This window comes from Panthera pardus, unplaced genomic scaffold (assembly GCF_024362965.1).
Source record: "Panthera pardus isolate Hobbes unplaced genomic scaffold, ASM2436296v1 HiC_scaffold_5, whole genome shotgun sequence".
Classification (NCBI taxonomy): domain Eukaryota; kingdom Metazoa; phylum Chordata; class Mammalia; order Carnivora; family Felidae; genus Panthera; species Panthera pardus.
In genome coordinates, this window is record NW_026526980.1 from 17,541,183 (window position 1) to 17,562,512 (window position 21,330).

General features: G+C 48.7%; 1 protein-coding gene across 1 annotated transcript in view; it reads left to right on the plus strand.

Moving 5' to 3' along the window:
* Positions 1 to 21,330, plus strand: part of KATNIP (katanin interacting protein) — a 193,418-nt gene that overhangs the window by 12,180 nt on the left and 159,908 nt on the right. The window contains exon 2 of the mRNA XM_053894412.1: positions 6,921 to 6,976. Within this exon, the coding sequence (XP_053750387.1) occupies positions 6,921 to 6,976 (56 nt within the window). The remainder of the gene's footprint in view (positions 1 to 6,920; positions 6,977 to 21,330) is intronic.

Consider the following 21,330-nt stretch of genomic DNA (forward strand, 5'->3'; position numbering starts at 1 on the left):
TTCCTTAAAGAGCTCTCCCCCTCGCCCCCCTCCCCCCCGCCATGGTTCCGCGGCATCGAGGTAAATAATGGAAAATTTTCTAGTCTTCTGCCTAGTTACCTATTAGGTTAGAAACTAGAAGCCTGTTTTGTTGCATCTGTACAGAGCTTTACATTTTTTTTTTTTTGTAATTGTCAATATTTAAAAATTAGAAGCTGTCTTCTAAGACTGGACTTCTGGAAAAATCTGATCCAACAAGACCGGGGCCCGCATTCCTGCATGGAAACAGGCGGCAGGAGCCAAACAGTGATTGCCCTTGAGGCTGGGCAGCCTTCTGGGTCCGCCTCCCTGCCTCCTTACTCTGCCACAGGTATCTTTGAAAACCAAGGCTGTAGGTGGAAGTCACGATCAAGGTCCAGGAAGCTGGCATGGGGCTGAAGGCACATGGGGGCGGGCTGCTCCCATTCCTGGGCTTGACAAGGGGGTGCCGGCAGGCACCAGGGTCTACTGAACACTGGATTAGCAGCCAGAATGACTGGTTGTTAACCAGGTTCTTCCCCTTCCTTGCTCTGTGACCTTGGGCAAGTTACTTTGCTTCTCTGAGCCACGTGGCTTTGTTGTGCATGACAGAGAGCTCTCACCTGGGGAAGAACATGGAGTTGTGGGGGGTGGGGGGGGGGGGAACACGTGTAGATGCTCTGTAAGCACCAGGAAACCACGATTCCCAGGCAACCCATCCGGACAGGTCTCGATTTTCCTTTCCTTGTTCTTGCTTTTTTCTTTTTCCTTAAATATCGCGTTGTCTTTCCGGCAAAGCTTCGGGGTGCTGAAGTTCACAGAGGCTACTCCCCTCTCCCCCCGTAGACCACCCTCTTAGGTTCTCTCATGGGAACATTCTACAGCGTTTCCCATTGTTTTGTTTTGTTTTGTTTTTAATTTGAATCTGGCTTTTGGACATTTAATATTTTAAGTTTCTTTTAATTTTCTCGATAGAAAATGGGTCCAAACCATTCAAAAATCAAAACAATATAAAAAGTAACAGTGAGGCACCCTGGATTGTTCAGTCGGTTAAGCATCCGACTCTTGATTTAGGCTTGTACATCATCTCACGGTTCATGAGTTCCAGCCCGCATTGGGTGTTGCACTGACCGTATAGAGCCAGCTTGGGATTCTCTCGCTCTCCCTCTCTCTCTGCCCCTTCCATGCTTTCTCTCCCTCAAAATAAATATATAAACGTCAGAAAAAAGTGACAGTGAGCGGTTGCATTTGTGCATGTACCTCTGGGTGGTTCTCTTTACAAACAGAACCCATGTAGTCTTCTTTTCCTCTTAGAGAAAAGATTGCATCCTACATATACTTTCTGCCTATTGATTTTTTTTCACTTGACATATGACTGTCTTATATATAAGCAGCTTGCCCATTCTTTCTTCCAGCATTCCATTTCATTTGTGGATTCACCCTATTCAGCCAGTCCCTACTGACGGACTCACCCATCATTTCCAACAGTTGTTATTGCAAATTGTGATACAGTGAATACCCTTGTGCATTTGTTTCCCATTCGCGGAGGTGATTCTTTACAGTAGATTCCTGGAAGCGATATTGCTAGCCCCAAAGGAAAAATGCATTCGTCCTTTTGAGGATATTGTCAAAACACCTTTCCAAAGGGAGTCTGTCATTTTGTACTTCCCCCGGCAATGCTCAAAACCACCAGCTTCCTAGCTCTCGCCAACGCTCTCTTGTCAAGCCTCTGATTTTTGCCAGTCGGATTGGTGAGAGTAAGTGGTATTTCAGTGAGATATTTGTCATTTAAATTAAGTTCCAGAGATACATAAAATGAGAGCAACATAAGCCCTCGTATTTGGACAACAGAAGCAATCAGCTCATTTGAGTAACCTAATGGCGGCACCATACCCCAGTGGAGAGAAACAAGTTCTTTGTTCGAAGCTCCTTTGCACTGGGGAGGTCCCTGCATGGCCCCTCTTTCCACTGAATTTGTTCTCCAAAGCCCAACTCTTTCTGCCAAGGCTGAGCATTTCACCTGAGTAGATGGGAGTGAGTGTCTAATGCCACGCCTTACCATTTTGGCCACTTTATGGCATTTACCCTGGCTAGCCGGCAACGCCATCTCCTTGGATAATTGGGGAATCATTTTTATCTAACCCCCTTATGAATTGCTCTAGGAGTGCAAAGTACACTCAAAAGCTGCATCGCAGAAAGAATTCCTTAAATCAGACTCCCTCCCCGGCACGTTCTGGTGTTCTTGTATTTGTCTTCAAAGCCCTGACTGAGGAGCAGTGTGGCCCAGTGGTTAGGAGCGTAGGCTCTGGAGCCAGACTGCTCAGATCCAGGTTGAGGCTTCTCTAGTCACTCGCTGCGTGATACTGGGCAAGCTTCCTAACCTCTTTGGATCTCAGTGACCGCATCTGACAAGTGGGATAATAACAGTGCCTATTTCTTGGGCAGCTGAGAGGAGCACATGAGTTGGTTCCCGTACTTAGCCTTGAGCTCAGTGCCGGGCACATAGTAAACCTCACTAAGGTGAGCTCACATGGTAATGGCGGCGATTAACATGCTTGTGATTGTGATAATGTCAGTGACGCTCATGATTAGGAGCACACTGAGCCCTGTCACTTACAAGATACATCTGTGTGGCCTTGAAAAAGCAGCTCACTCACTCACTCAAAGTTTGTGTCTCATTTCTTCCTTGGTTTGTGCCAAGGGCGTAGTACTGTCCCTCTATTTTTTTTAATGTTTATTTATTGTTTTAGAGAGAGTGAGAGAGCATGAGTGGGGGAGGGGCAGAGAGAGAGAGAGAGAGAGACAGAGAGAGAGAGAGAGACACTGAAAGCAGGCTCCAGGCACTGAGCTGTCAGCACAGAGCCCGATGCAGGGCTCGAACCCACAAACTGTGAGATCATGACCTGAGCTGAAGTTGGATGCTCTACTGACTGAGCCACCCAAGCGCCCCATGGTGCTGTCCATCTAAAGCAAGAGTCAGCAAACTGTGACCAACCGGGGTGACACCTGGCCTGCAGCCTGCATTTGTGAATAAAGTTTTATTGGAACACAGTTGTGCCCATTTGTGTACATATAGTCTGTAGCTGTTCTCTCGCCAAAATCTTTACCGTCTGGCCTTTTACAAGACAAGTTCACTGACCCCTGACCTCCAGGAGTGGTTCTGAGGATGCAGGGGGATGAAGGCTGTGCGTTGAACCTGGCACGTAGTAGGTGTCCGGTTCAGTGGAGCATTCACGTTCTTGAACTTGGTGCCTGGTCCTCAGCCTCCCCCGCTGCCACTCTTCTTCTACCCTAAAGGAAAAATGGAGTAATTACAATATGAATAATTTAATTAGAAATACCATCAAATGATATCAGGCAGATGTATTTTTATCACGCACCGTACATCTCACATCCTAAGTAGTCCACAGCAGTGGATGTAAAAGGCTGTGTCCTGTGGACTGCACTTCACAGGAGGCTTAAGGCTTTTTTGAGGGTAATTTTGACGCTGGTTTTCCCTCGCCTGCTGGCTTCAGAAGCTGGCATCCAAGCAAGATGCACCTCCCTTCTAAATGGCAGCGATGAATGTTATTATCTGCCTCCAGAGCAAAGTAAAACCAAAGTGTCAGAATCCTCGAACCATTGAAAATAAATCCAAAGTGCGGATAAAATCTCTCTGAAGTCCTAAGTGGGAGCGTAGTATCATATGCATTCACACCCTTTTTTTTTTTTTTCCCTTTTCCCCAGGCACACATCGGTTTTGTAACGCGACGTACACGTGTATCATTTACATTTGGCCTTATTTATCGTCTCATGGCTGAAGCTGACAGGTCACCTTGCAAAATGCAGGGGAACACCCCCTTAATTTTGCAAGCAGCATTTATTGATATTAATGTCACCTTCTTCCACCTCCCTCCCTGACTGTCATGAGAATAAAACGAGATATAAGTAGGAAGATACTCCGAGAAGCTAAGTGCCGTAGACAAGGGGCAATGTAATCTCATTTCTTCCGTCCTTGGTGAGAAGGAGCAGTCTCCACATTGAGCCTCCTGGAACAGAGAGAGAGGGGCTCAGTGGCTTGAGGACACAGGCGTTAGGGAACAAGCGTGTACAATTAGAGTGAATCTTCTTCACTGGAAAGTAAGCAAATTGTTTCCCAATTTAATGAACAAGAAGCTCCTTTTGAAGTTTATTTATTTATTTTGAGAGAAAGAGAGTGCATGAGCGTGAGTGGGGAAGAGGCAGAGAGACAAGGAGAGAGAGAGAATCCCACGCAGGCTCCACGCTCACGGCGGATCCCAACGCGCAGCTCGATCCCACAACCGCAAGACCTTGACCTGAGCCGAAATCAAGAGTTGGTTGCTTATAAGCAACTGAGCCACCCAGGCGCCCCATGAATAAGAAGCTTCTAACGAACTCCAGGAGAGAGATTTGCTTTCAAAATTCAGTAGTCAAGCTCTTGTGTTCTTTGTATTAATGTTTTGTTTTTATGGCCCACCTTAAGACTTTTCTTACTGTTCTCTGTTGGCATAACAGAATTTTAGAGATGAAAAGCAACCCCAGAGGTGATTTAGCCTAACTCTCATTTAAAATTTAAAAATAAAATGGGGCACCTGGGTGACTCAGTCGGTTCAGCATCTGACTTCGGCTCAGGTCATGATCTCATGGTTCTCAGGTTTGAGCCCTGCTTCGGGCTCTGTGCTGACAGCTCAGAGCCCGGAGGAGCCTGCGTCGGATTCTGTGTCGCCCTCTCTCTCTCTGCCCCTTCCCCACTCATGCCCCGTCTCTTTCAAAAATAAACGTTAAAAAAAATTCTTTTTAATTAAAAAAAAAAAATAGGAAGAAAATATGGCCCAGAGAGATCCTGTGGGATCCTGTGACTTATCCAAGCTCCCGTAAACTGGTCAGCTGTCCACTGGACCAGGTCCCTTGGCATGTGTCTGACTAACATTGGAGGAGCTGTAGCCAGGCTCTGGGGACTGCCTTGTTTGCCCCTGGGCTAGCTCTGCTTTCCTTCTCCCCAGCTTCACTCTGGGCCCTTTTTGCTCCTACTGGCATCCTACTCGCCTCGGGACTGCTTCTGTAGAACACCCTGGTCTCCAACCCTCTCTGTCCCCTTCGAGCTCCAGGCCAGTCTTCGGGCTCCTGGTGCTGCCCCGCGTGCCCTACCACCCGACATGTCATCCTCTCTCGTTGGCCTTCAGGCCTACGACGAGTCCCTTGACTGACAGCTAGGGCAGGTGTGGACAAGGGTTTCTGGGTGCTGTCCACCCTAGTTCCTGCTCCAGAGCATCAGGGGGCAGGAGGTTGGGATAAAATTAGCCCAACGACCCAGATCACCTGATCCCTGATTCTGGGTCTTTTCTTTCTTTTTTTAATTAATAAGCTTTTTTAGAGCAATTTTAGATTGATAGCAAAATTGAGTAGAAAGTACAGAGAGGTGTCATATACCCGCTGTCCGCACACACATACGGCCTTCCCCCGCTGTTGGCATCCGGCATGTCAGTGGTACATTAAGTGCGTGTCTGCGGAACGCAAAGACAGGTATGCAGTCAATTTCAGATCTGTTCTTTCTGCCTTGGCGTTCTGTGTCAGTCTGTCCCCCAAGGCAGGAGGGTGCCGACCACATCAAAGTTCACAGGTGGAAATAGCCCTGCTCTGGCCCTCTGTCTTCTCTGTCTTTCCAAACCAATGTCAAATTCCTGGGGCTGGCATTCTGATCGACTGTGGTTGGGTCAGGGGCCCATCCCCAGTGCGCCATACTGGGGTTGGGGTCCTGTACCACGTCATGGCTGCCAGGGAGCTCCCCGCTGAGGACAGGAAGGAGAGTGAGAGAGAAGGAAGCAGTTTAGGGTGTCCCTGTGAGCTGAGCAGACAGACAACCCAGTGTCTATGCACTCTCCAGCGGCCTCTTTTCTAGATCCTTTTATAATATTGGTGCCAAAATTTGGCCATGGTCAGAGGGTCATCTGTGGACCTTTGCTTTTCCCCTTATTTTCACTTTCTTGGAAAGAGCATCATCCCTTGACTTGTGCTTTATCACCAGCTATGAGGTCCCCCACACCTGTGTAGACCCACAAACATCTTTCCTCTGAGACTCGGTCCCCACTTCTTGCCTCTTGATGAGTCATCACTAAGCCTTCTTCCTCCTGCTTTGGCGTGCTCTTGGCTCACGGGACCCTGTGATTTCCTCATAAATCGCCACCCAAGAGCGAGGCCGGAGAGTTTGGAAGACACGTTGCCAAAGCACAGAGGTTCCCGCTTTGTGTTTTAAAACCCAGGCCATCCATTAATTTTCCATCAAGGAATCCTTTTACAATGGACATGTCCATAAAAGTTGTGAAAACTGCATTTGGAACAGCATTTTAAACATAATGATGTTGAGCTGTTGAATTTATGCGCACTCTCAAATGTTAGTCTTCCAATTTTCTAAGAAAAGCAACATTCACCCTGAAATTACCTGTTATATGGGAGATGCGGGTGATTACTGCTAATTCACATCTGCACCATCACCTAGGTGTTGAGTTTGGGGGTTTGGTGAAGCACGTTGGTGTGCACTCATCAAAGGTTATGTGTATGCGCACAGTGGAAGGCATTTTTGTGGAAGGCATTTTATATAATTCCAAACAATTTAATAAAAATGTAATTCGACTGGGAAATCTACAGTCGGCCCTTGCAGAGTGCAGATAATGTTCCAGATTAAAGAGCTGAGGCTTTGTTCATTACAGTCAAATAACGTGAGCGTGTGAATTACCATTTCCTTGCCGTTGGTCTATTTCAAGAGCATGCCATTTTCCCACTATAATAATAGGCTACATTTTCTTAAAATCATTTGATTATGATTGGTCCCGTCTATTCAGTTTGCAAATAAAAAGCTTTCATGGTGATAAACTAGCTGTTTTAAAAGAGCCTTAATCTCTGGTTCTGCTTTTGAACTGCCACAGGTCAGATTCCGCGGAAGGCTGACAGAAGCCGGTCCTGCTCGAGGGAGAAAAAGGAGGTAAATGTGTCACTGGTGAGGGTGGGTGGGAGGGGACTCTGTTTGAAGGCACCTGAGGGAGCATGCTGGTGAATAAGTTTTCCTGGATTTCCTTCTTGTTTCCCTCTGAGTCTCCAGCTTGAATCCGGGACCAAATGCTAGCTGGCAATTAGAGCTCTCAACCAAAGTGTCGCTACATTGTAGTGACAATTTCTTAGGAAGTGTGTCAGTTAGCTTTGTCTGTGTAACTGAGTAGTCCCAAACCCACGTTTCAGGGATGTGGAACAAGAACTGTGCATTCAGTTGGTGATTCTGTGGGTCGGCCATTGGAGCTGGGCAGGTCTGCTGATTTCCGCTGGACTCCCTTAGGCTTTTGCAGTGAGCCGCCGTGTCGCCTTGGGGATGACTGAGCATCAGTAGTGTGCTTCAGCTCTCTTTGAATGCTTTCTCGTCCGCCAGTAAGGCAGCCAGCTTTATTCATGTGGAGGTTCACAGGGCCACACACATGAAGAGTGGACGCTGCTGGACCCCCCCCCCCCCCCCAAGCTGGTGTCACTACCGCTACTTTGTTTCCTTAAAACAGGTCACAAGGCCAGCCCAGATTCGCGGGGTGGGGAAATAGGTCTCACCTCTGGGTGAGAAATCTACAGATACCGTGGCCCTTCTTGAAACCTGCCACACCGAGCCCACTTGCTCTGTGCCCGGCACCAGGGATGAGAGAGACACAGCCCTGGTCTCGGGGTGTGCAGCATGGTCAAAGTCAAAGTCAGAGAGACACGAATAGGGAAAGTTGCAAGAGTAGCTGAGCCTGGGAGTACACAGTGATAGCAAGGACCCATAGGTCACTGCAGGGCCCTTTGATGACATCTTCCAGCTCATGGGAGTTTGAATTGGAGTCTTTAGCCACGGACGAGTGTAGGGGTACATGGGTATGCAGTCGTGTGGCTCGTCGTAAGTATCGACCAATCCTGAAATTCATCAACACTTAGGTGTTAACACTCTTGCTTGTAAAGTGACATAATTCCAACAATGAAAAGGAATTTCCCAGGCTGAGCTGGGTCCAGGGGCTCAGAAATGGCCACAACACTTGGGCTTTCTCTTTCCATGTCTGTGTCCTCTGTGTTGGCCTCCCAAACCAGCTCTGAGGAGGCAGGTTGGGGTTGGACTGCAAAGGGCCTTTGCGATGGCTGTCATCCCATCCCCTCTCGTCTCCTTTCTCAACTGTAGCCAGAACAGCCACCGTGGGTTTTCTTCTCATTCAAGCAGCCTACCTGGGACGAGGGCTGAGAGATAACTTAGGGACTTTGGTGCTACTAAAAAGATTTAAGTGTCAGCCCCACTGGATGTTCTAGAAACTGAGCCGGGGTGGATTCCATCACTCCTTTCTGGTAAGAACATTTTTCTGGAAGCAGGAACAGATGTGCACGTCTCCTGCAAAGTCTTTCCAGAGACTGGGGGGGGGGGGGGGGGGCAGAGGAGCCCGGAACAGGAGTGAGCACAGGCCCGCAGGCTCCTGGTCCCCCCCCTTGGTGACGTGACCTGGGGGGGGGGGTGGTGACCAGCACCCCCCCGCCCCCCGCTCCCCGCTCCCAAGCCAGGCATGAATTGTTTCGACCTCACCGAGGCTTTTGATCACAGAGTAACAGCATCCCATTTATCTGCATTAAGAAATTTGCTGGGAATCCACAAAGCAGGGCAGCGGGTAACTAGTTGAGATACTCTTTTCCTCCTCAGTCTTTCTCCTTGGCAACAGGGCTTCCTAATTGCCGCTTTCTTGGCTACTCCCATCCTGCCAGTTGCCCCAGAGCATTTCAGATCACCCCGCCTGGCGAAGAGCTTGGAATGAGAAACAAACAAACAAACAAAAACCAAACAAACCAAGAGAGTGGAGATATTTATCACAATATCTGAGAGATTTAAAATGGTTTCAGGCCTTTCTGAAAAAGAGGGTGCTGGTTCTCCTCACAGGGCTTTTGTTTGGTTAGAAAAATAGGAGAAGGAAACTAATGGCAAAAGCTGGCAGATGCTCATCTTGATATAACGTGCTTTTTTCCACCTACCTCCCCTTTCCGCATCCCTCCCACGCCACCTGTGAAATCTGCTCTTCCTGACACTCTGTGCCTTACACAGGATGCCGGGTATAGATCAGACTCTGTCACCATGAACGGCAAGGAAAAGACAAGCTCGTGGGAACAAGCAGACAGGGAGGTTCTTCATGTTCCTCCGGTGGTAAGGTGACACGGGCCGGCTCACACCGTGGCAGGTGAACGTGCCGTTTCCTCCCCGGGTTGGGATCAGGAACTTCTCCACGCCGTCATGGGCCAGCATGGTGAGGGGAGGAGGGGAGGCTGTTTGCAATGAACTTGCCAGCCAAAGTCAGCCCAGAGATGTGTTTTATTTGGCCCGGACTCCATTACAATTTTTTATTTATTTTTTAAAAAATCTTTAATGTTTATTATTTTGAGAGAGAGAGAGAGAGAGAGAGAGAGAGAGAGAGGGGGAAAATGAGTGGGGGAGGGGCAGAGAGAGAGGGAGACACAGAATCCGAAGCAGGCTCCGGGCTCTGAGCTGTCAGCACAGACCCCGATGCAGGGCTCGAACTCACAGACTGTGAGATCGTGACCTGAGCCGAAGTCGGGCGCTTAACTGACTGAACCACCCAGACACCCTCCCCCATTACACCTTTTTTAAAAATTAGGCATCCGCATTTACAATTTTCACAGAACAATGCGCACTTCTGGCTTCTTTGCTAAAATGGAGAACGACCACAGAGGCCTTATTCCCTTAAGGCAATACCGGGCAATGGCTGGTGTCGAGGAGAGCTCCTTTCAGTGGGGCGCTCCATTCTGCCATGCCTGCCTCCACAGACACCTGCTCGGTGGCCAAGAGAGAGCAGCAACCACACCGTGGCAGTGGTCACCAACGTTGCTGCGCATTAGAATCCCCAGGAGCTTTTGAAATACCCGGAAGTTCAGGCCTCTTGTCAAACCAGTTAAATCGGAATCTCCAGGGGTGGGACCCAGGCTTCGGAATTTTGTAACCACCCCCAAGGGGTTCCGGTGTGCAGCCACAGGTGAAAGCCAGTGGTTGATCCGTAGTAAGTAACCCCTGGCTGTCAGCTCAGATCCTTCCCTGAGCTCTGCTTGGCTGCCTGGCCCCAGGACACCTCAGTCCTCGAGCCGTGCCACAGGCACAGATAAAACCCCAGGGGGTGGGGTGCTGGAGGAGGGAAAGAAGGCTGGAACCCAGGCTTTGGAAGGGCTGCGGTCATTTCTGAAACGCGTATGGGAGGCGTAGCTCGAAGCGGGTACGTACTTCCGTTCAGCTGGCAAAGATATTCTCAGCCTTGTCGCTAACAAGTATTCGTGGTTTCTTGCCTGTGGAGATTATATAGTGTTTATGGCCCTCGGTCATGAATTATTAATGACTTTGAAATTGTGGTCATTGTAGTTGACTCAAAAATCATTAGGAAGTAAATTTATCACACAGTGTTTAAAAAAGTAAAAAAGAAAACCGCCGAGGAGGGAACAGATCTTGATTCGTCGCCCCTCCAGCGTCCATACTGGTGGCCACGGCACCGTGGGGCTCACAGACGTGTAACTGGAGACTTGTCCTGCTGCACAGAGACACAGGGACTCCAGGAGGCCGAATTAGTAGCCACATGTGCTTCTGCCTCAAATCCCAGCCATAGGACCTTGGACGATTCTCTTGACCCCTCTCCTCCCGAGATTGTGTCTACTAGGCAGTAACGTGTTAAAATACCTTGCACAGTGCCGGGACCCCTCCTAAGCGTTCCATAAACGTTAGGCGTTACGTTATTTTAGCCATTTCTTAGCATGTCTGACAGTTAACGGAGAGGTATCCATGCCCTTGGACAGAGTGCACGATTGTGCTTCTTGCTGAAGGGGTCTCCCTTGCTCCAGCTGGACTTTGGACTGATTCCAGCCTTCCAGTCTCCTGGCTGTGTGCCCCCAGGCGGGTGGGCCCCAGGCAGGCCAGCTCATGCGCCCCCCCCGCCCCGCCCCTGAGCCAGTCTGAGAGGCTCCCGTGACGACGGACTGCCTTCTTTTGCAGCCGATTGGAGATTCTGAAAAATGCCCTTCCCAGCACACCCGTCTGCTAAGCTCACTTTGTGAAGGACTGCAAAAGTCATTTAACTCAACCACCTAGAAAACGTTAAGCTTCCCCTTTGTATGCACGTACAAGTGCACGCGCACGCACACACGGCCCTTCCTGCTGCTGAGCAGAGCCTTTCGGTGCAAGGGCTAGCGACTCCTTCCATCTTTGCCAAGCAGAGGAGGAACCGGATCTCAAGGGAACACAGGGAAGGAGGGAGTCCAGGATTCAGGCTGCCTCCAGGGATGGGGAAAGCTGGACAGGCCTCTGTGTACCACCAGGGACATGCCGCTGCTCCCTCTTGTCTGCGCACCTGTCCTTGTCCTGATTCTCTTCCCTACCAGCTGTTCCTTCTCCCAGTTCAGAGGCAGAAAGAGAGACTGACCTGATGGTCAATACCAAAGGCTGTTTAAGGGATAAGTGCTCCTGCTATCAGTCCCCCAGATGCCCTCTCAAGAGGCAACCGCAGTAAGAAATGTCTTACGTGTCCTTCCAGAAGTATTCTGTAGCTATACAACTATGCAGAGCGTATCTGTCCTCTGTCCTCATGATAGCACAGCGACACATGCTGCTTTTTTTTTTTCCTGGCATTATTTTTTTCACTTAATGACACGTCTTAGAGAGCATTCCATAGCAGGCCATGTGCACAGACCTCATTCCTTCTTTTTCAATGGCTGTACAGTGCTCCATCATGAATGCTCAGAAACGCACTTCTTCGTTTGACACCTTTGGGGCCAAATATGTTTCATTGTTTTAGAATTTAGAAAGTAATACCATCCCAGTATGGTCTGGGACAACACCCTATAATCAAACACATGAATATATCTGCAGGGAAATATGAATATTCATCCTAGGTGGGAAAAACACTGTGAGTTTCATATCAGTTCAGATCAGGTTTTGATACTAAACCAATGCATATAGGGGCGCCTGGGTGGCTCAGTCGGTTGTGTGTCCAACATTGGCTCAGGACATGATCTCACGGTTTGTGAGTTTGAGCCCCACATCACGCTCACTGCTGTCCGCACAAAGCCTGCTTCGGATCCTCTGTCCCCCTCCCTCTCTGCCCTTCCCCTTCTCACATGGTCTCAAAAATAAATAAAACATTAAAAAAAACCTATAAATAAATAATATAAATAAGTACATGTAAAGAATTGTGGACTTGTCTGTAAATATATTACTAGATCCTGGTTGACGACTCTCTAGGCTATTAGGAGCCTTTTGCTACTGTGAGAGTACTGTTTTTTTTTTTAATGTTTATTTATTTTTGACAGACAGAGCATGAGTGTGGGAGGGGCAGAAAGAGACAGAGACACAGAATCAGAAGCAGGCTCCAGGTTCTGAGTTGTCAGCACAGAACCCGACGTGGAGCCTGAGCTCGAGGACGGCGAGATCATGACCTGAGCCGAAGTCGGTCGCTCAACCGACTGAGCCACCCAGGCGCCCCTATCGTGAGAGTACTTTAAAGAATATCCTAGGGGTGCCTGGGTGGCTCAGTCAGTTGGGTGTCCGACTCTCGATTTCGGCTCAGGTCATAGTTTCACAGTTTGTGGGTTCGAGTCCTGAGTTGGGCTCTGTGCTGACAGTGCAGAGCATGCTTGGGATTCTCTCTCTCTCTCTCTCTCTCTCTCTCTCTGCCCCTCCCCAACTCACGCTGTCTCTTTCTCTCTCTCTCAAAATAAATAATTAAACTTAAAAAAAAAAGAAGAATACTCTAGAGCAGACATCTTTGTGCACGCGTGTAGGAATAGCCAAAGTTTAAATTCTCAAAAGTGGAATTAATGGCTCAAAGGGTACGTGCTTTTTAAAAACTGACATTCCCAATTTGTCTCCCAACAACAGAAGAGGAACAGAGCTTTTCTTCTAGGCCACCTTGTAGAATGCTGGCCAGGTTCAAGTGTGACTGCCCTTGGCTGAGGTAGGCACACCGGGGGCTGTTCAGTGGCTGCCCCGGTATGTTCTCCAGGCCATGCTTGGGGGGAGTAGGAGCAGGGCAGCTGTCCTAAGAAGGATTTGGAGGCACGTCTAGCACCTCAGTTTTTAAAAGCCATCTCTCCCGGGCCCTTGGCTCTGAGCACCTCGCTTGGCTGATTGCAGGAGGCCAGTGGGGCTGGTAACTTGTACTGGAAGTTTCAGGCCCCCCGCTAGCAGGCAGTCAACAGACCTTTCCCCTCCCTCGTTTCAGAGCTCAGCACTCTTGCCACTTCAGCCTTCTGGAGAATGGGGAGCTGGCCCTTCCATCTGTACAGGTCTCAACGCCTTTGTTTAAAAATTTAAAAAACAGGGGTGCCTGGGTGGCTCAGTCGGTTGAGCGTCCCACTCTTGATCTTGGCTCAGCTCATGATCTCACGGTTCCAGAGATCGAGTCCTGTGTCAGGCTCTGTACTAAGAGCACGGGATTCTTTCTCTCTCCCTCTCTCTCTGTTCCTCCCCTGCTCCTGTATGGCCGTGTGCATGCACACTATCTCTCTCATAATAAATACACACTAAAAAATTTTTTAAATAACCAAAAAAAAAAAAAAAAAAAAAGAAAGAAAGAAAAAGGAAGAGAGAGAGAAGGAAAAAAAAAAGACAATGAAAGCTAATAGCACTTGATTATAAGAGCCTGTCTGATATGACAGCTGACATTCCAAATCCACACTTCTCCCGGAACGAAACCCTTTAGTTCACATTTCTAGGCAGAGAAGGACCCAGTCCGTTTTCCATTCAACTGCCAAGTACATTCCCAGTTGTGAGGGTACCATTATCAGCCTTTCTGCTTCTTGAGGTCTTGGCCTCTGCAGCTCTGAGAGCTTGGAGGGGGGGGGGGGGTCCCTCAAGACAGTGACAACTGATTTCTCCAGGGCAAATAAGTCACATGGCAGGGTTAGAAGCCACTTAGCAAAGTAGTGGAGCCTGGGAACCCTGGAAACAAATTGCCTGGATTCCTGGGCGAGCCCCTTCATTCAGGCAAGTTGCCCATCCTGCCTGTGACTTGACTTCCTCTTCTAAAGAGTGGGGCTAGTATAGAGCCCACCCTCAGAGGGTTGTGGTAAGAATTCAGTGATTTAATACGTGTAAAGTGCTTAGCGTGGTGCCTGGCACATACTAGGAGCTCAGTAAACGTTGTGGGCTATAATTTAGGACTGGCAGGGGCAAGGTAGCCCGTTTAGAAAGCTCATCCCATCAGAGCCACAGATGGATGAGAGGTCTTGTCACAATCAAGCAGGCCCCGATCGGACCCACGCTCCTCATCCCTTCGGTGCGTCGGAACCTCACGTAATCCCTCGCACCGAATCGCCAGCCTACTCTGAGACCCCCACAGTCAGGCTGGGAGCTGCGGGAAACGTGGCTGCAGACACAGTGCCCGTAACCCAAGTTTAATGGCAAGGCCAAGACACGAGCCTCGGAAAGCAAAGAGAATCAATTTCTGATAAAATGCCAGGAAGGAGATTGACGTGTCAGAAACCTTCCTGGTATCAGCTTAGCTTCCAGCACAAGATTAAACTCTAGGAAAAACCCATCAGAGGGCTGCAATTTGTGACCAGAAAGAGATAATGTTGACAGCTTCCCCTTCCCGAGCCTGTTTTGGATAAACAGTGTGCCCTTCAACAGAGCATCATCAAAGTTTTCTATATTTCCAGATCTTAGGCATGAAATTGCCTTGAAACTATCTCCCTTTACCTCCCCACCCCCAAATTCACTTTGTAGAATACCGAATATGGTTAGAAAAGAGAATGCTACTGTCTAAGAGAAGGAGCTTCCCGCAAATTCCTCTTGAAAGGTTTGTCTCCTGGGGGAACCGGGCCTGCGAGAATTATCCCTCAGTCCGTGGACCGAGGGCCTCAGTTTCTTCTTGTGTAGAACGGGGATAATAAGGGCGCCTGGGGGGCTCAGTTGGTTAAGCGTCCGGCTCTTGACTCTGCCTCAGGTCACCATCTTGTGGTTCGTGAGTTCGAGCCCCGCATCGGGCTGTGACAGTGTGGAGCCTGCCTGGGATTCTCTCTCTCCCTCTCTCTCTGTCCGTCCCCCACTCATGCGTGTGTGCACACACACTCTCTCTCTCTCTCTCTCTCTCTCAAAAAATAAATAAACTTAAAAAAAAAAAGAATGGAGATAATAGTGTTACCCACATCATCAGGTCATGAGGGGTGTTCTGAGCAGCGCCTGGCACGTAGGAAGCCCTGAATAAGTGACAGGTGCCTCGTCCTCTCCTTCCCTTCCTGTCATTATTACGATTCTCTCAGCCGCTACGGCAAAGGAGAGCGGACTGAGACCCATAGCCAGCCCAGGGTTTTGCGTCACCCTGGTGACGGGGCCGGGGTGGGAGTTGACCCCATGTTAGGCACGTGGTAGGGAAGGGGTGTTTCCCAAAGGAACCCCGGGATCCCGTGACCAGAAGAAGGGGGGGAAGGGTAGATAGCGAGCAGGCAGAAGACAATAGCTGTCCAGCGCACGGCCACCTTGTCGTGTAGGCGGTGAGGCTGACAAAATACTGCAGTTGTTAAACCCTCAGGACACCCTGTGAGGAATGCAACGTGATCCTCATCTTGCAAGCGAGGGCACCTGGGTTCCCAGGCAAACCCGCCCCGGTTAACGCCGCGAGTCCAGGGCTGAACGGACACTCCACGTCCTGTGCACCGCGGAAAGCGGAGAGTATGTGTGTCACCCTGGGGGACCTCAGGCATCCTGCGACCGTCCCAAGGCTCAATTTTCCCTTCTTTTCTTTCTTTTTTTTTTTTTTTTTTGAAAGGCATTAAGTCCACTTTATTTTTTCCTAGAGGGCAGTTTTTCTTTAGTCCTCTAGGACCTAGCTCCTTAGCTGGGCTTTGGTAAAGGTCACGGGGCAGCACCCGCAGGTCTAAGTTGGGGCGGGGGTGTTCGGTCCTCCTGGGCCGTGCCAGAGTGGTTCCGGACCGCCTTGCCAGAAACGGCGCAGCTCAGGCATGAATGGGGTTTCACGTGCAGCCTGGGAAGCACACAGGCGTCCAAGACACTCACTTTGGAAACGTCCCTGACAAGTGTGGCCTCTGCCATGTTTCAAATCCCAGACTTCTTTTTTTTCTTTTTTTTTTTTTTGAAGTTTATTTATTTTGAGGGAGAGTGAGAGAGCACGTGCATAAGCAGGGAGAGAGGGAAAGAGAGAACCCCAAGCAGGCTCCACTCTGTCAGCGCAGAGCCCAACGCGGGGCTTGAACTCACAAACCGTGAGATCGTGACCTGAGCTGAAATCAAGAGTTGGACCCTTGACCGACGGAGCCCCCCGGGCTTCTTGGTGGCCTTGTGCTAGGACCCCGATGGGGCACATTTGGCACAGCAAATAGGCTGCACGTAGCTGTGGCCCTTTTGGGCATGGCCATTGTTCTTTCTTTTCTTGGTCATCTTAGAAGTGAGGACCCGAGAGCAAGGGTCGGTTTCTTTACCTGTAAAAGGGGCATCTTCACTCCCTCCTCCCTCGTCTGAGGACTCGTTGAGGTTGAGAGAGATGAACGCACGAAGCCCAGCCCAACTCGGGTCACCAAGTGGCTCTCATACGGGCTGCTTTCCCGCTTCTCCCCACGGCCCCTACTGCCGGTTCAGAGTGACCCTCGAGGACCCCCGTCCGTCCTCCTGGGACCACGGGACTGGGCAGGTGAACGGGAAAGCAGGGGCGGTAACTGCCAGGTCATGAAAACCTCAGTTTCGTCACCGACCAAGCTGACATTGATACTCACTCCCTGCGCCCCCAAGTGCAGTTAACGACAGCTGGCTTCCAATCAGAGGCCAGTGAAGGGAGTGTGTGCCCCTCCCTGCCCCCACTGGATGATTCAAAACAAAACTGAAATAAATATAAGGAAGTTCATTGAAGTTCTCCATTTCTTTCCTTTTTCTTTTTTTTGACACAGAAACCTACACTCTTTCAAAAAAATATTCTCAGGGCTGCTCGTGCTTTGTTGACCCCCTGCACGGTGGTTGGCTCATGAATGGCAGAGGGGGTGGTCGGGGACCCCTCAGGGGGCAGAGGTCCAGCTCAGACTGCTGGGGCTTGCCTCCCGGTTCTAGCTGTGTGGCCTTTGGCAATTATACGCTTCCGTTATGTTTTTCCGTGCCTCAGTTTTCTCACCTGCAGAAAGGAACTGAAAGTTGGGCTACCACCTCGTGAAGTTGTTAAAAGAGAATTAGGGAGTAGTGGATCCTTGGAACCATAGCAGCACATTTAGGTGGGCGGGTCCGGCTGGGGGTGGGGGAGGTCCTGTCCTCCTGTGCCATCGGCAAGGGAAGTGAGGGAGGCGGGGCCCGTGTGGTCCTACCCCCTTGGTAGGGCCTGCATTAGATGTTCTTCATCTCTGTCTGGTTCCAGAACTAAGGAACGCTGATTGCAGAGAAGTTAGAAAATACAGAAAGGTGGGGCGTCTGGGTGGCTCAGTCAGTTAAGCACCTGACTCTTGGTTTTGGCTCAGGTCACGGTCTCGCGGTTCATGGATTTTGGCCCTGCATCGGGCTCCATGCTCACAGTGAGGAGCCTGCTTAGAATTCTCTCTCCCTCTCTCTCTCCCCCTTCCCGTCCCGCATTCTTGCTCTCTCTCTCAAAGTAAATAGTAAATAAACTTAAAAAAAAAAGAAAAAAGGAAAATACAGAAAGGTACACCCATCTGTCATTATCCTACCATCTAGATAATCACTATTACTTGTTTTCATGTTTCCTTCTGGCTTTTTTGTGTGCACCTACATATATTTTGGAATTAGCATCATGCTATGGGACAATTAGAAATGCCTACCTTCCATTCTTCTTTTTGGCTTTTTATTTATTGAGATATAACTTACATACAACAAAGTGCGTACCCTTTTTTTTTTTTTTAGCATTTTCTTAATTTTATTTTTTTAATTTATTTTTTTTAATATGAAATTTATTGTCAAATTGATTTCCATACAACAGCCAGTGCTCCTCCCAGCAGGTGCCCTCCTCGATGCCCATCACCCACTTTCCCCTCCCTCCCACTCCCCGTCAACCGTCAGTTTATCCTCAGTTTTTAAGAGTCTCTTATGGTTTGCCTCCTTCACTCTCTGTAATTTTTTCCCCCTTCCCCTCCCCCATGGTCTTCTGTTAAGTTTCTCAGGACCCACATAAGAGTGAAACCATATGGTATCTGTCTTTCTCTGTATGACTTATTTCACTTAGCATAACATTCTCCAGTTCCATCCACGTTGCTACAAAAGGCCATATTTCATTCTTTCTCATTGCCGTGTAGTATTCCATTGTGTATTAAACCACAATTTCTTTATCCATTCATCAGTTGATGGACATTTAGGCTCTTTCCACAATTTGGCTATTGTTGAGAGTGCTGCTATAAACATTGGGGTACAAGTGCCCCTATGCATCAGCACTCCTGTATCCCTTGGGTAAATTCCTAGCAGTGACAAAGTAAAAAATCTTAAGTACATAGTTTTAAGAATTTCCACCAAAAGATAGAACATTCCTAGCAGCTTCATGCCAACTCCCTGTTCATGAACCTCTCCAAGGGTATTATCCACATCCACTGTCTGGACTCATAGATAAATTTTGCCTGTATTTAACTTCGTAAAAATGGAATCACAGAGTAAATACGTATTTTATGTCTTTTTAGTTTTAAGCATATTTGTGAGATTCATCTCTTTTTAAGTGCAGTATAATTCAATTGTTCTTTTTTTTTAAGTTTATTTGTTTTGAGAGAGAGAGAGAGAAAGAACATGAGTGGGGGAGGTGCAGAGAGAGAGGGAGAGACAGAGAATCCCAAGCAGGCTCCGTACTGTCGGCACAGACCCCAACTCGGGGCTCAAACTCACAAACTGCAAGATCATGACCTGAGCTGAAATCAAGAGTTGGAAGCTTACAAAAAAAAAAAAAAAGAGAGCCGGATAACCAACTGAGGCACCCAGGCACCCCTCAATTGTTCTTTTATTAGAAAAATTAAATTGCGGGGCACCTGGGTGGCTCAGTCGGTTGGGCGTCCGACTTTGGCTCAGGTCATGATCTCACAGTCTGTGAATTCGAGCCCCGTGTCTGGCTCTGTGCTGACAGCTCAGAGCTTGGAGCCTGTTTCGGATTCTGTGTCTCCCTCTCTCCCTTCCCCTCCCCTGCTCCTGCTCTGTCTCTCTCTGTCTCAAAAAGAAATACGAACATTAAAAAAATTTTTTTTCAATAAAGAAAAATTAAATTGCCAAGTAATTTGAGTGTCTTTGTAAAAATTCCAAGTTCAGGCACTGAATGAAAATTCCCCTTGAAATTTACCCCAATCTCACTCTTCTCCCTAGAAATAACCAGTTATCAGTGGAATGTTCATCTTTTTGGACTTTTTGGACTTCATTCTATTTGTACAATTGGACTCGTTGTAGTTGGGAGTGTATTCAGCTGCATGTAACAGAAAACCTAACTATTGCCTAAATCAGGGGTCAGCAAGCTTTTTCTGTAAAAGGCCAGGTAACATATATTTTAGGCTTCGAGGGCCACACTGTCTCTGTCACAGCTACTCAGCTCTGTCATTCTAGCATGGAGACAGCCATATTCAGTATGTAAACGAATGGGTGTGACTGTGTTCCAATAAAACTTTATTGACAAAGATAGGTGGCAGGCCAGATTTGGCCTATAGGTTGGAATTGGCTGACCCTTGCCTTAACAACAGGGATTTCTTTGGCTCAAGTGGCAGGAAATCTAGAAATAGCCTCATAAGGAAAACCTAATTTACACTCCTACCAAAAATATTGGAGAATGCCTCCAACCTTGCCAATAGTGGCTATTCGCAACCTTTTAATTTTTGTCGGTATTCTTCGTCCTTACTCCTGTGTTTTGGGTAAATGCCTCTCCCCGATCTTCCAGCTCAGGAATGTTCTCTGTATCTGTATCTCGTCTGCTGTTCACGGTCTTTTGATCTTTTTATTTTGATGATTACATCTTTCACTCGTGATTCCTAATTAATTCTTCTCCGTACGAGGTTGTACTTATCTGATGGAGACAAGGTCCCCCGTTATCCCTCTGAGAATATTAAATGCATGTTAAATGTCTCTGCATCGTCGTCTCTATTTCTTTGGTTGTTGGTCCTCCTGTTAGTTGAGTTGGCCCCCCTCTCTGATGGCGTGAGTTTTCCTGGAATGTCCGGTGATGTGTGAATGCGTGCTCTTCTGTGTTCTGTGAGCTCGTTTTCTTCTCTGTGGATGCATTTCTTTCTAGGCAGCCAGTGATTGCGTCAGAGGGGCGGGGCTTGCTGCGAGAAGGGTGCTGCCAATAGTTTGTTGTCTTGTGGGCACGGGATCTTCCTTTTCCTGCTGGATATGCCGTGCTTTTCTGTTCCAGAGACTCACCGTCACGGATCCCCCAAGCCAAGCGGAGCAAAGAGCCACCTCTTAGTGACCCCACAAGAATTTGCAATCCAGGGCTCCTGGTTGGCTCAGCCAGTTGAGCGTCCGACTCTTGATTTCGGCGCGGATCATGATCCCAGGGTCATGAGATCAAGCCCCTGTTGGGCTCTGCACTGAGCGCGGAGCCTGAGTAAGATTCTCTCTCTTTCTCCCTCTGCCCCTCTCCTCTGCTTGCTGTCTAAAGTAGAGAAAAATAAAAGTGTGCGTAGTCCATGTCTTTGAACGTTGACCTCGGGTCCTCTTCTCTCCCTGGAGAACGTGTTGCCTCTTGGTTTGAGGGAGCCCCAGATTGCCTTCCCCTCTTGCAACAGTTCTTCTGATGTGGCCCGTGTGTCTTCTGCACTAATCCAGTTCTGTCTGCCATCCATTTCTCAGGGGTATCTTGACCTTTCTCATCTGCCAGGGGCACCCCTCCTTATCTTCCCAGGCTCTTACGGATTTCACGTGGTGTCATTTCTGTGGGCTTGGGCAGGAGAGGCTGACGTGTATGCTTGCTCTTGGTCTTGCCAACTCGATTCGATCCCAAGGTGACCTCTTGTCACGGCTTTCGCCTTCCTGGCCACCCTCATCTGAACAGGTTCATCTTTCTCTCAAAATACACTGTGTTGGAACCAAACAGTTGGTTCCATCTATGGGCTGATCCATGTAGAATGTAGGGATGGGGTGCACTTCCTGATAAGAACTGGGTTCAGATGCCAGCCCTGCCCTCTACTCCATTGTTCAAGGCCATTCGCTTCTCTAAGCCTCCGCTTCCCTGCCTGTCGAACGGGAGTAATGCTCATAATACCCACCTCTTAGGTTGGTGAGACTACCCACGGAAATAGTACATCAGGAGTTTCACGCGGGACCTGGCACACGGTAGGTGCTAAAACATGTTGGTTCCCTTCCTCTTATTCTGACGAAATTTCTAA